The sequence below is a fragment of the Nanorana parkeri genome, unplaced genomic scaffold (assembly GCF_000935625.1).
Source record: "Nanorana parkeri isolate BGI_ZX_2015 unplaced genomic scaffold, ASM93562v1 scaffold1529, whole genome shotgun sequence".
Taxonomy (NCBI): domain Eukaryota; kingdom Metazoa; phylum Chordata; class Amphibia; order Anura; family Dicroglossidae; genus Nanorana; species Nanorana parkeri.
In genome coordinates, this window is record NW_017307797.1 from 68,781 (window position 1) to 82,041 (window position 13,261).

At 40.3% G+C, this 13,261-nt stretch overlaps 1 protein-coding gene across 1 annotated transcript in view; it reads right to left on the reverse strand.

Moving 5' to 3' along the window:
* Positions 1 to 13,261, reverse strand: part of LOC108798632 (vomeronasal type-2 receptor 26-like) — a 22,527-nt gene that overhangs the window by 876 nt on the left and 8,390 nt on the right. Inside the window, exons 3-7 of the mRNA XM_018570397.1 lie at positions 12,953 to 13,042; positions 12,151 to 12,282; positions 7,961 to 8,182; positions 4,005 to 4,128; positions 606 to 1,141 (exon numbers count right to left, since the gene is read on the reverse strand). Of these exons, the coding sequence (XP_018425899.1) occupies positions 606 to 1,141; positions 4,005 to 4,128; positions 7,961 to 8,182; positions 12,151 to 12,282; positions 12,953 to 13,042 (1,104 nt within the window). The remainder of the gene's footprint in view (positions 1 to 605; positions 1,142 to 4,004; positions 4,129 to 7,960; positions 8,183 to 12,150; positions 12,283 to 12,952; positions 13,043 to 13,261) is intronic.

Sequence of the window (13,261 nt, forward strand, 5' to 3'; positions counted from 1 at the left end):
AGCCACTGCTCTTATATTGATCCTATGTCACCTTGCATGACTGGAGTCTTCTCTTGTCTGTAATTATATTTTATCTCAGTTGTTGTTTTTATTTTATTTGTAATTGACAACATATCACAGTTACTGCTTGTAACAAAGAACACTTAACATTCTCAAGGCAAGCATTTTATTTTACTAAACATTGTCATTTATCTATTTACAACATTACCTTTTATGGCAATAAGTATTTTATATTTTTACCGAAAGGTTTTTTTGTGGGCTACAGTCGCCTTCACATTCAGCTCCGGTCTCATCAGAATGATGTAACATTTGGGAAGGAAGATGCAGCCCAGGAGTCCAGCACCGGAGGACAAGATGGCGAAGACCTCCACAGCCACCATGTATTTCCCTTTGGTGCTGAGGTAGGCTGAGATGAAGGAGAGCCAAACACTGCAGAAGACCAGCATGCTGAATGTGATGTACTGAGCTTCATTGAACGTGTCTGGAAGTTTCCTGGCTAAAAATGCTACAATAAAGCTGAACACAGCAAGACATCCCGTGTAGCCAATCACAATGTAGAAAGCAGTGACAGAGCCCTCGTTACACTGTAATATCATCTTCCCCACCTCCACTTTGGTGTCATACTCTGGGAATGGTGGGGAAAAGACAAACCAGAAGACACAGATCACAAGCTGCCCAGAAGAGCAGATAATCAGGAGGAAAACAGAGAATTGTTTTTTCATCCACTTGTTAATACTGTTAGGTCTGGTGACATTAAAAGCCAAAACAACAGTAACTGTTTTAGCCAAAACCGAAGAAACTGCAACAGAGAAAATTGCCCCAAAAACAGCTTGTCGGAGAAGACAGGAGATCTTTGTGGGACGTCCGATGAAGAGCAGAGGACAAAGAAAGGACAGGATCAGTGAGATGAGAAGGATGAAGCTGAGGGTCCGGTTATTGGCTTTTACTATTGGAGTGTCTTTGTGTTTCACAAATATCCCAAACATGATAATAGTTCCAAAACAGAATAATAGAGCCATAAACATAAGAGAAGTTCCCAATGTATCTCCATAAGACAGGAAATCAATTGTTCTTTGTATACAGCTGTCTCTTCTCTCATTGGGCCATTGATCCTCTGGACACTTATAACACCTTTCCATGTCTGAAAGTGAAACAAATAAGTTCTCATGATTTGAGCACAGTTTCAGGAGGTGTACATTTATCTGATATCACTATCATTTCAAAGACACAATGAGGGATTAGAGAAGAACAAGTCATAACTTGAAGTCTGATATTGCGTTATATATAGCTTGCATAGAGCTAGGGTCAATGATTTATTGCATCATGTGATCGACAGAGATGTAAACCAAGAATGAATTGAAGAGGAGGAGATGACTAACAGCCAAGGAACTGGTGACTAGTGATGACCAAATCAGGAGGAATAATTGATTTTATTTCGGACAAGTTTCAACCTTTTTGTTATCGAATGGCTAGAAAAGGTTGAGGTTGTGTCAGGTAGTGGTGACACTTTGTGGATTTCATCATGCATCCTTGTATGTCCTCCCTCCCTTTTGTGGGAAATTTAGCATTAGACAAAACTCCTATAGCAACATTTTTGCGGAGCATGGAGGTTATTTTTATTGCACCAGTGCTAAATGCTTATGGACTATATATATAGAGTTAGGTTGCACACCTTAAAGTAATAGGGACAGAGTTCGGAGAGTCAGGATAGTTTGCAGGGAGGTGTCTAGCATTCAAAATTTGATGAATTCTAGAAACATTTCCAGTTCTTGTGCTCTTCGGTTTCTTCTTGTTCTAGTACTTTTTTTAAGATCATTGTCCCTGTTAATCAGCTGAGTATCAGCACCTAGGGCAGGTAGGCAGGGAATCTCAAAAGTAGGGTTTTGTGAACCTTTAAATAAAATTTAAGCTACAAGTAAGCACTTGTAGCTTACTGTTGTTACTTAAAGTGACACTCAGGAGTCGAACCTTAAAAATACATTCAAGTGCCTTAACGATTAACAAAAATGTATCTTATTTGTGTATAACTCGGCTGTAGATCCTCAAATCATCTCTGAATTGGTGCTGACACTGTCCTTCCTTCTGGAGGGGGGCTACTTTTGTTCACCATGGTCCCTGTGTGTGTTGTAAACTAGCCACCGCTCCAAGATCACTCCCGTGATAGACTACAATCTCAATACAATTGAGTAAACTAACTGTGAGATTGTAGTTTATCAGGGGAACAGAAGGAAGGACAGTGTCGGCACCAATTCAGAGATGATTTGAAGATCTAAAGCAGAGCGATACATTGTGTTACATCAGTATCACAATGGATCCGATGAATGTCTTCAGTTAAATAATGACAAAAAGTAGTCTTTGTTTATTGTAGCTGTAGAAAAAGGTAAGTTGATGGCGCTTGATCCAAATTTTAGACTTCACCCCCACAGGTTCATGTGTAATTTAGTGTAATAAGATGCAATGGGCAGGAGTCAGGCAGCTCATGTTTACTGAAAGTTCTAAGAATTAAACTGGAAAACCCAAAACAGTAGCGCTAAACCCAAAACAGGAGTTTAGATATCAGGTTTATTCAACTAAAACAGTCAAAATGTTTCATACATGTAGCCTTAGTCAACACATTTCAGGAGACAGGAGAGGTCCCTTCATCACCGCTTAGAAGGTTGATAAAGGTGGCACTTGGGCTCTCAGGAAAATGAAAGGGTATAATGGATATGATGATGTAAATAAGCATGCTGCCCAGCCGATGTCAAATCCAGCTGCTGATGTGTTAGCCTAGTTTTATCCGCGTAATAGATGTAATGGGACATTTAACTTAAACCAAGAACGAAATGAAACAAACCAGAAGATACAGATCACAAGCTGCCCAGAAGAGCAGATAATCAGGAGGAAAACAGAGAATTGTTTCATCATCCACTTGTTAATACTGTTAGGTCTGGTGACATTAAAAGCCAAAACAACAGTAACTGTTTTAGCCAAAACCGAAGAAACTGCAACAGAGAAAATTGTCCCAAAAACAGCTTGTTGGAGAAGACAGGAGATCTTTGTGGGGCGTCCGATGAAGAGCAGAGGACAAAGAAAGGACAGGATCAGTGAGATGAGAAGGATGAAGCTGAGGGTCCGGTTATTGGCTTTTACTATTGGAGTGTCTTTGTGTTTCACAAACATCCCAAACGTGATAATAGTTCCAAAACAGAATAATAGAGCCATAAACATAAGAGAAGTTCCCAATGTATCTCCATAAGACAGGAAATCAATTGTTCTTTGTATACAGCTGTCTCTTCTCTCATTGGGCCATTGATCCTCTGGACACTTATAACACCTTTCCATGTCTGAAAGTGAAACAAATAAGTTCTCATGATTTGAGCACAGTTTCAGGAGGTGTACATTTATCTGATATCACTATCATTTCAAAGACACAATGAGGGATTAGAGAAGAACAAGTCATAACTTGAAGTCTGATATTGCGTTATATATAGCTTGCATAGAGCTAGGGTCAATGATTTATTGCATCATGTGATCGACAGAGATGTAAACCAAGAATGAATTGAAGAGGAGGAGATGACTAACAGCCAAGGAACTGGTGACTAGTGATGACCAAATCAGGAGGAATCGCTGATTTGATGGCCATAAACATTTCTGTGGAGACCTTTCTCATTTAAGGAAAATAACACAAATGAAGAACCCAGGCCATCAGAATTATATCATTCTCTTCAAGATGGATATATTGTATATTCCGGCATTAATTCAGGAGAATAAAAAATAAAAACAAATCATATTTTTTCTGCTTTTACAACCAGTTCATCTCCTTTTAAAACGTAACTTTAATCCTAAAACTTAAAGGCCGATTTTGGACGGGTATTTTTTAATAGTCCCCAAGCAGCATGAAAAAAGTAAAAAAAATATATATCTTGCTGCAATGCCTCTTGTGCGGCGCTATCTGCCGCTGACTCACCCACTCCGTATCACCCAATCCAGCCAATATCAGCAGATCATTAAAAGGTACCAACCATTCTTATTGGTGATCTCATTCTCCGGGCAGGGTACACAGTGGTGACAGCATGGTTGTCCTCCTTTATGTTGAAGTTTTTGGTATCCGGGGAGGCAGCTCTCGGAGCACAGAGAACGTGGAGTCTGAAGACAAAATCCAGTTACTATAATATATTTTGATTAATATTTAAGATTTTCTTTTAATAATGATCACCAATGGACACCAAGATTGACTAAATGTATAAAGAACCTTTTGGAAAGCGTTAAACCTACAAGTGAAGACCACATGTTTCTAGTATGCATTTATACTGTCAATCATTCTATTGCTTGTTTATAAACATTTTCTAATGCTCATTACTCTCTAAGTGTCCGTTATTCTCCTCCCTTTGTTACACATGATTTAAAGTAATCTCCAAAAGATCAGCCGCACAAAACCAGAGTACGTAAAATCCAAAGTTTTATTGAAGTAGATCCAAATTCCAAGAAAAGAAATCCAAAGTATGATATGCAATATGTACATGAGAGGCGTTGGTGTGGGGGAGACTGACAGTGATGTACATATTGGATATCATACTTTGGATTTCTTTTCTTGGAATTTGGATCTACTTCAATAAAACTTTGGATTTTACGTACTCTGGTTTTGTGCGGCTGATCTTTTAGAGATTACTTTAAATGTAAAGGGTCATCAATGATAGATGTGGTATCAATTATATAACCTGTATTATGGGGTAATGTTACTATGTATGGCATAATTGTTCTTGTCAATAAGAATGGTACCAGTGGTAGATGAATTGTTACATCTATGTTTTTATATTAGGTATTCAGTGTGCAATAAACTTTATATTTTTTTTATCTAGATGTATCCATGCAGTGTCTGTATACCTCTTCTCTAAACCCCTGTTTTCTACTTGGTGCATATGATAAACTGCATAGGCAGAGATTAGGGCTCATTACTGAACTGGACATTAATTCTGATTGCTAGATCATTGACAGATTACCTTCTTTTTTATAAGAAGGTTTTTATATAGGTTGTTATTTAATGTTGGCAGAACCTTTATTTTAGGGAAAACTGCTTTTGTTTGCAGCAAGACTTCTGTTTAAAAAAGTTTTTTTTTTCAGTGTGGTATTTTGGGGTTTTCATTTCTTTCTGTTTGTTTGTTTTTTTCTATTGTATATTATTATTATTATACAGGATTTATATAGCGCCAATAGTTTGCACAGCGCTTTACAATAAGGTATATTGATAAGGCCTTATGTTTTAATTCAATTGTTACTGACCATCTGCTAATGGAGCTGCCTTTTTTTTCTCACAAATTTCTTTTATTAAGGTTTTTGGGTAAAACAACAAAACAAAGTAGACATAGAATCTTGAAGGATAATCACTGTTACAAAATCATGTAAGTCAGATGAACTTATGGTGATAGTGCTTAAGGCATATCAGGTACATTCAATGCTCACGCAAAAGGGATAAAACAACGGTACATATCAACTAATGGCTGCAAAAAAAAAATAGACAAAAAACAAAACAAAAAAAATACACACTATTAAGAGATCAAGGAGGGGGGGAGGGTGAAAATAGAAGAAAGGAGAAGAATAGAAAAATATCAGGGAGGTATCCGAGACACAGCAATGGGGATCCATTTTGCAATAGTGACCCTCGGCTAAGGAGACTCAGAAATGTGGAGGTATTGCATCCATGGTTCCCATACCCGCTCAAATTTACTTTGGGTATCCCCGAGGATGAAACTTAGTTTTTCGTGCACCATTATCCACTACAATTTAGAAACAACGTGTTTGAACAGAACTGTCTGGGATTTCCAAGCCTGTGACAAGGAGATTTTCGCAGCCAAAAAGAAGAATGACAGTAATTTGGCTTCAGGTTTGGATAGGCTAGGGACTGGGCGATTTAATAAAACATACTGTGGGTCACGAAGTGGTCGGATCTGTAGGACTTTATATATCAAGGCATAAAGTATATTCCAGTATGGGCGGAGGCGTGGACATTCCCACCAAGTGTGCAACATAGTTCCGGTAAGTCCACATCCTCTGAAACATAGGGGCGACTGATCCGGGTATATAGCTGACAGTCTTGATGGCACCATATACCAGCGGGAGAAAACTTTATAGTTAGCTCCTATCAAGGATATGTTTAGTAGGCCCTTAGACAGACGTGAACAGCATGTATGCCACAGCTCCAGTGTGGAGCTGCCTTTTTATTGCAACACATTGGTGCATCGTTTGAGAAAAAGTGTAAAAACAATGTTCACCAAAACCACCTCAAATGCCTACACACACAGCTATCCCCATAACTAAAATAAAAGTTAGGCATACACCAGTTAGGCCTATTATCCCTGATTAAACCTGTCTGGCTGCTGGCCACTTTCGCACTGCAGCTATCCTCTGCAGTATGACTGTGGGAAAGATTTCACCACTTTTCGGTGATATTTCATATGTGTATATCAACAACTCATGATGCAAAGAAATGTATAACACGTTTTTAATGTGTTTTTAATGTTTTGTAAAAACAACAAAATTGCTTTTGATTTTGTTTTTTTCATAAGAATATTGTGTAATGCTTCTTTCCTCAGTACTGCGTTAAATGCCCCATTTTTTTCTACATTATAATGTTGCTGTATTTTTGGCATATTTTAATTCCTAAAGTCAGTGCTTTTTTGGGCCTAGCCTTGTGTCATCTGTGGACTCCTAATAGTAGTATTTTAGGATCCGCCTCTACTCTCTGTCCCTAATACATTTTGGCTAAATCTCCCACATAAAAAATGTCCTGCTGCTGGCCAATTTTACAATGCTGTATCATCTTGAGTCTCTTCATTATTAATGTGCGTTTGGTAGAAATTGGCCAGTGGATGGACAGTTTTGCATCAGCAAGAATAGGGACCGCTTCAGCAAACTACCGGAGAATGTGAATCTGCTGGTCAGTGCGGACCTATTACTGTTTGAGGAAAACAAATGTGTCACTGCTGAAGCTACCTAAATTATATCAACCTGAAATTAATTAAATTGGAGTGCTGCTGCTGCTTTTATTAGCCCTAAAAATGGTTCAAAATGTCTAGCACAAATTATTTCCCTTTCCCCGTAGACTTCAATAGGATCTTAACAGTTTTTTACATATTTATATATACAAGGGGGGTTTAAAAAAAAGTAATGCTTGTTGTTTTGGATCTGCTGTTTATGTGAACTTAAAATAAAATTCCTGATATACAGTATTTCATACATATGGTCTAACCCAATCATTGTGTGCTTCTGTATTTTTACATTGTACCAAGTGAATCATGGATGAAAGGTTGAAACAGAAGCATAGTAATTGAATTTCTGACAAAAGAGGGTTGTGAGGGTGATGAGATCCATACACGCCTGAACAAAGCATATGGTGATGTAGTAATTGACGTGAGCAATGATAGGTGTTGGGTAAAAAAGTTTAAAAAGAGAGAAACTGAAATTGTTGACAAGGCTTTGAATGGTGGCGTTCGAGATCTCCTCGTCCAAAGAAATACAAATCTGCCAGAACAGAGCAAAAAGTCATGTTGAACGTGTTCTGTGATGACCAAGCTATCATTGTCATGGACCTTTTGGACAGCAGGCACAACAGTCAACAGTCAAACCTACATTGGTACACTTTGAAAGCTGGAGGAAGCCATCAGGAAGAGAAAAAAAGAGTGCTCTGTGGATTTTATCCAAACTAGATTAGAGGTCTGAGTAGCATGATGGTGCAAATGCATTGAATGTGATGGGGACAATGTGGAAGGGTAACTCTAAGTAGAGGAGTTTATAGTCTGACTCTATGTATGTTCATTGTTTCCATCTCTGCGTAATTAAATATCCTTTATCTCAACAGGCATTACTTTTTGCTAGCTCCAGATATATAGGTCCTTAGCCCACATAAAAGATGATACAACACAAGTTAGGCTCAACATTCTTAATATTAAAAAAAGGCATTTAAAGGAAAATTTCTGGATACCTGAGAGAATTGTGGACTCCACTGAATTGCACTCTCATTAAGTTGGAGTTTCACTTCTTTCCCGTAATTGTAAAAAGATCCAACAGTAATCATTGATAAGGATTTATTAGGTGTAAATACGATGTTTAATAGATCAAACCTGGGTGAGACTTTTCCATCATTAAACTGTATCTCCTCTCCTCCTTTAGTTGTGATGTGCGCTCTCCTCAGATACCTGTTCATCTGAAAATATGAATAGACACAAATTCAGATCTTCTACTCCCTTCCTCATCTACCGTCTCCTCTCCACTACTTTTCTTTTTTCCAATCTTTTTTTTCTTTTCCTTTAATTTTCCTTTGGTTAATTATAGCAAAGTCATTAAACAAAGTAAATTAAAGTACGTTTTCCTAACTCACCCTAATCTTTCCCTTTGCAGTTTGTTAGCTGTCCCTACAGCAGCTACCAATACACTAACAAAATGGATGCCCCGAGCACCCCCCTTTTATAGTTAGGGGGTTGGCTTATTTAAAAAAGCCCCCTATTGACCATTTTAAGCCTGCTAGATATTCAGTGTCATGCAGTACATTATGTTTTTGAAAAGATTCTCCTGGGTGAATCTGCAAATAAATTTGCCAGAACCTCTAACCCATGGCAGTGGTGAACCCCAACTTCATTCTTAGTGCTGAGCACATTTTAAAACTAAAGGGGTTATTTGCAAAGCTTCCGAAGGCAGCTGAGTGAATAGCCCAGCTGAAGTGAAGTGAGCCAAACGCAGTTTGGCTACTCACTTCAGGCTTGATCCGAAGTGCAGAAGGACTTCAACTCAGCCGATGCAACATCTGGATCGGCTGAGCCGAAGCTCTGGCAGCTCTCCTGCTGCCGTTCGCCCCTATTCACGTAGGGTTTGAATGGCAGTGAGTGAAAAGCCGAATGCCGCCGAGCGGCATTCAGCTCGGCTATTCTGCTCGGTACCTCCGTGGAATAGCAATTCAATGAAAAGAGTGAAAAAAAATACATGCATGTAACACTGTATTAAGGGTTGCAGTAATTCAAAGAATCGAGAGTGCAGAACAGCTATTTGCCAAAACAGACAATATGTACAGGGCTAAATGCATGACAATATATGAACATTTTGTTTTCCTAAAAGGATTTTGGTGTGCTTGTGACATCTCTACACAATCCCATAATAGTCACACTGGACTCGGAACTGTGTCTGTTATGTTGGGATATATATGGCAATGAAACCTGAACATATTACACCATTTTGTTTAAATCTCAGAAGTTATTATTGTGTTTTAGTGGTGTGATCACATAGGTTTGGTGGTAGATCCTTCTCCTCATTTTTGTTAGTACGTCATCCAGCATCTGAAGCTTCTGCACTCAAAAAGTGCCGGTCTGAATGCAAAGTGCAATGGTTGCTTACTTGCAAGATTTAGACGGCCTGAGCTGTAACCAAAAGGCTGCACATAATGTTCAGTATACTGTATGTAAAGCTGGACTGTCAGAGAGTGAAGACAACTTCGAGGAAATGCTGGTCAGAGACTGTGGAAAAGCTACAGGTTTGTTTGAAGAATAGAGAAATGATTTAGAAGACAGAGAGAGACTGTAGACGTGTTATATGAGGCTAGTAGAGATTACTTTGACTAGCCCATTACAAGCCTATAGTCCCACTCCCTCTGCAGATTGCTGGAGTTTAAAGACCACTCTACAAGTACCAAATGGTACTTTTGGTACCATTTGTCCCTCTGGCTACAGGTTGAATACCAGGGCTATAGTTGAACAGTTGAACAGTTTGGTACCATTTGTCCCTCTGGCTACAGGTTGAATACCAGGGCTATAGTTGAACAGTGCCAAACCACCAATCCTGAAAACTACATATCTGGAATCACTAGGAAGTAGATGGACTCTTAACAAGGGCAAAAGTATGTATATTTAGGGGTTCCAGTGAACCTAAAACCAAAACCTTTTTAGTTTTGGATGAAGTGGAGAAAGATAAGAAACCCTTCTCATGGTTTTAATGGTGTCTGTGTCCTCACTGGGGAAATGATCATCTCTATTGACAATGGTCACCAAGACAGAAAGTGGGAGGAAATCTGAGATTGTTGTGACCTGAATAGGAATAGAAAGGAACTCTTTGTAACGGCAACCGCCGTCGGCCCTCGGCAGGGGATCGGGGCTTGCGGGATTCCGCCGCTTCTCGGGGCCGGCCGCCTGCATCCCATGGTGGAGCGCACGCATCCGCTTCCGGGTTAGGAGGCCGGATGCGTTCCACCATGGGACGCAGAAGTGCGCCGCTCCTATCAGCGGCTCCTCCCCCAGTTCCTAGCCCTATATAAACGCTCCAGTGAGACAGTATGGCGTTCCACTATTGAAGACTGAACGCCTGTTGTCTCCTGGGACCCATCAGCTCCTCCACCCTTTGCTGCCAGCTACTGTACCTTGGACGGTATACCACAGTACCCCCAGCTCCTTCACCACTCCTAAACTGCAAGTAGTCGTGCATGCTGCACCTCCACCATACGATATAGACTGTATATCCTCATGTCAGGACCACCTCCTGTCTACCATTTACAGCCCCTGGATAATCAACACTGACTCTATAGCTGCATACTCTCCTGGAGCACTGTGACTTTTTTACTCATTATTGCTTATTTTGATACTGCTGTTTGGGATCGGATTAATGAAGTAATAACCCTAACCAAACCTTGTAGTGTATAATTTTGGGCTGTGATGCTTGAACCCTAACTCCCCGTTAAGTTTGGGAGTGAAACCAGGGACTCGTGCCTGAGAAGCCTCCGCAGTTGCGATCCACAAAAAACCCCAAACCAGAAAACAGGCGTTACACTCTTCCAATAGGTATACGTGTTTCAGTGACAACTATCTAAGATGGGAGGTGTGCACCCTTTGGAGGGATTCCTCTTACTCCCTGTTGGGTCTACAAGACTGGAAGTGAAAGGACATCTGCTGACTACAACAAAAAAGGCAGAAAAATTAAAAAAAAACATAACAGGGGTTATACCATCCCCTTGCGTATTGAAAATTAAATAATGCATTCTTAAACAATGAAAACACAGAGAATGATAATCATTAATGCTCCAGAATCTGACCAGGGACAGTCGGGTTGCTTTCTTGTTCACAACTCTATTTCACATTTTGGTATCTGTCTGAGAGCTCAAGGATATTTACTTTTTGAGTTTTTATGTAAAAATGCAGAGGTCAGCATTATTACAAATAAAATGCATTTTTCTGCAATATATACCTCTAATCTAGAGCTTTCCCATGCAGTACTTTCTTTAAACAACTGGATATTACCAGTCTTCTGAGTTGAATGATGGATCAACCCATTTACTCTGAGCCCAGGCTGTCACGGACCTGCCCTATCATCATGCCATCTTAGATTCTGAATATCACTGCACTGTATGGTTCTCACACTTTAAGGGACTCATTCATCAATGTCCGCATGGCACTAACGCCACTAGATGGCACTGAGGAGCATAGGATTACAAAGTTATTTTAAATTCACATTCTGTGTTATGTTACCCGAGCATATTCCTTCTACCTGCCATAGGTGGCAATTTTGGGTTCTAGTCTCAATGACCTTATTGTGTAAATATACATCATGTAGGGCGTATGCCAGGGCATAAACTGCAGAGTACATGCTGAAAGTGTAGCGAAAATTTTCCACATTATAACGAGAGGGATCCACGGAACGGAAACTATAAGACTCTCTGCATGCTTTATCATAAGACTCTTTCTCAATAGATTCAGGCACACAAGAGAATTCATAAATCCAAGCATCGAGAATCATGGAGTTATCAGGATATTTCTCAGGGTTGATATCAAGAAGATAATCCTTCAGTCCCGGAATATTCCCTCTGTGTAAATGGACCAGCAGAGAACCATTAAGAGCAGTAACATACTTTTGGCTATTATATATCTGGAAAGCTCCAAACAATATAAAGATCTTCCTTGAGGCTGAAATATCGCTCATGGCATGGATTAGATCGGCAGAAATTGCATTCCCATACAGTATTACAATGCTGCAAGTTAATTGTGAAAGGCTGCGATAAGCTTTTTCACTTCTCTCAATATTATAATTGTCAGGTAGAGTGACAGCAATCTCAACACAAATCTTGTTTTGTATCAGAAGAGTTTTCAGCTCTGTATTGACCTTCTGACTCTCCTCATTATCTAAAGACACAATGCTCACCCAATTCCAGCCAAAATGCTTCAGTAAGAGGATGATGGCTATAAATTGATCCTTCACTTCAGGGACTGTGCTATAAAATGAGGGAAACTGGAACTTACTATCGAAGCTTGGATTCATTGCGCCATAGCTGATCTGTAATAACAAAAACAAATTCAAATATCATTCAAAGCAAATCTCTGGGCAAAATGTATCCTCTTAGACTAGACACAAACAGTTGCTGGTTCTTGGTGACTGGCCACTCAGGAACCATCATTGTCACCTGGTGGTGGAGAGAGTTCTCACTGTGTGCAAGCTCTGACTAGATTGACTTAAAGATTACACAGGGCTTCCTCTCTTCATTCCCAGTGACAGGGGAGAAAAAGGTAGATGAGTATGTAACGTTAGGGTTGGGGGGAATTAGATTGGACCTGTTACTTTTCTCTGCATGGGAAGTATGGGCTCATGTTCATGTTTAACTAATATAAATGAAAAATCACAATGCAATCTTTAAGAATATTCAGTCCATTGTTCTAGACCTTTTTGTGATTAAAATCACAAAATAAATTGTATGTTATTCACATTACCCAGGGGGGAAACTACCGGCGGTGCAGCCGGTGCCGCCGCCCCGGGGCCCAGGGCTGTGAGGGACCCGCTGAGTGGTGGTGAGGGGGCAAACAGGCTGGGTGGCAAACACAACATAGGCCGCTAATAGGGCAGCTTGGGGACCTCGGGCGTGAGGACCCAGCGAGCAGCTGCCGCCTGACATTGCAGAGGGAGACCCACGGCAGGTTTGACTGCTCTGTAATTTTTTTTTCCTTTTCACATCTTCTCCCCCCTCCCCGTGCTTCCTTCGGCTGTGTGAATTGACACCAGCCAGGAGGTCGTTATCAGACAGTTTAGGAGAGGTGACTTGCTGTGTTAGAACATAGAATGGAACAAAGCTGTACAAGAAAGATTCAAGTACAACTGTGTTCTGTTCTGTGTTCTAATACATCACAAGCATATCACCCCCTGCTCCATCCACATCTGCCCCCTGCTCCATCCACATCTGCCACCCTGCTCCGTCCACATCTGCCCCCCTGCTCCGTCCACATCTGCCCCCCCTGCTCCATCCACATCTGCCCCCTGCTCC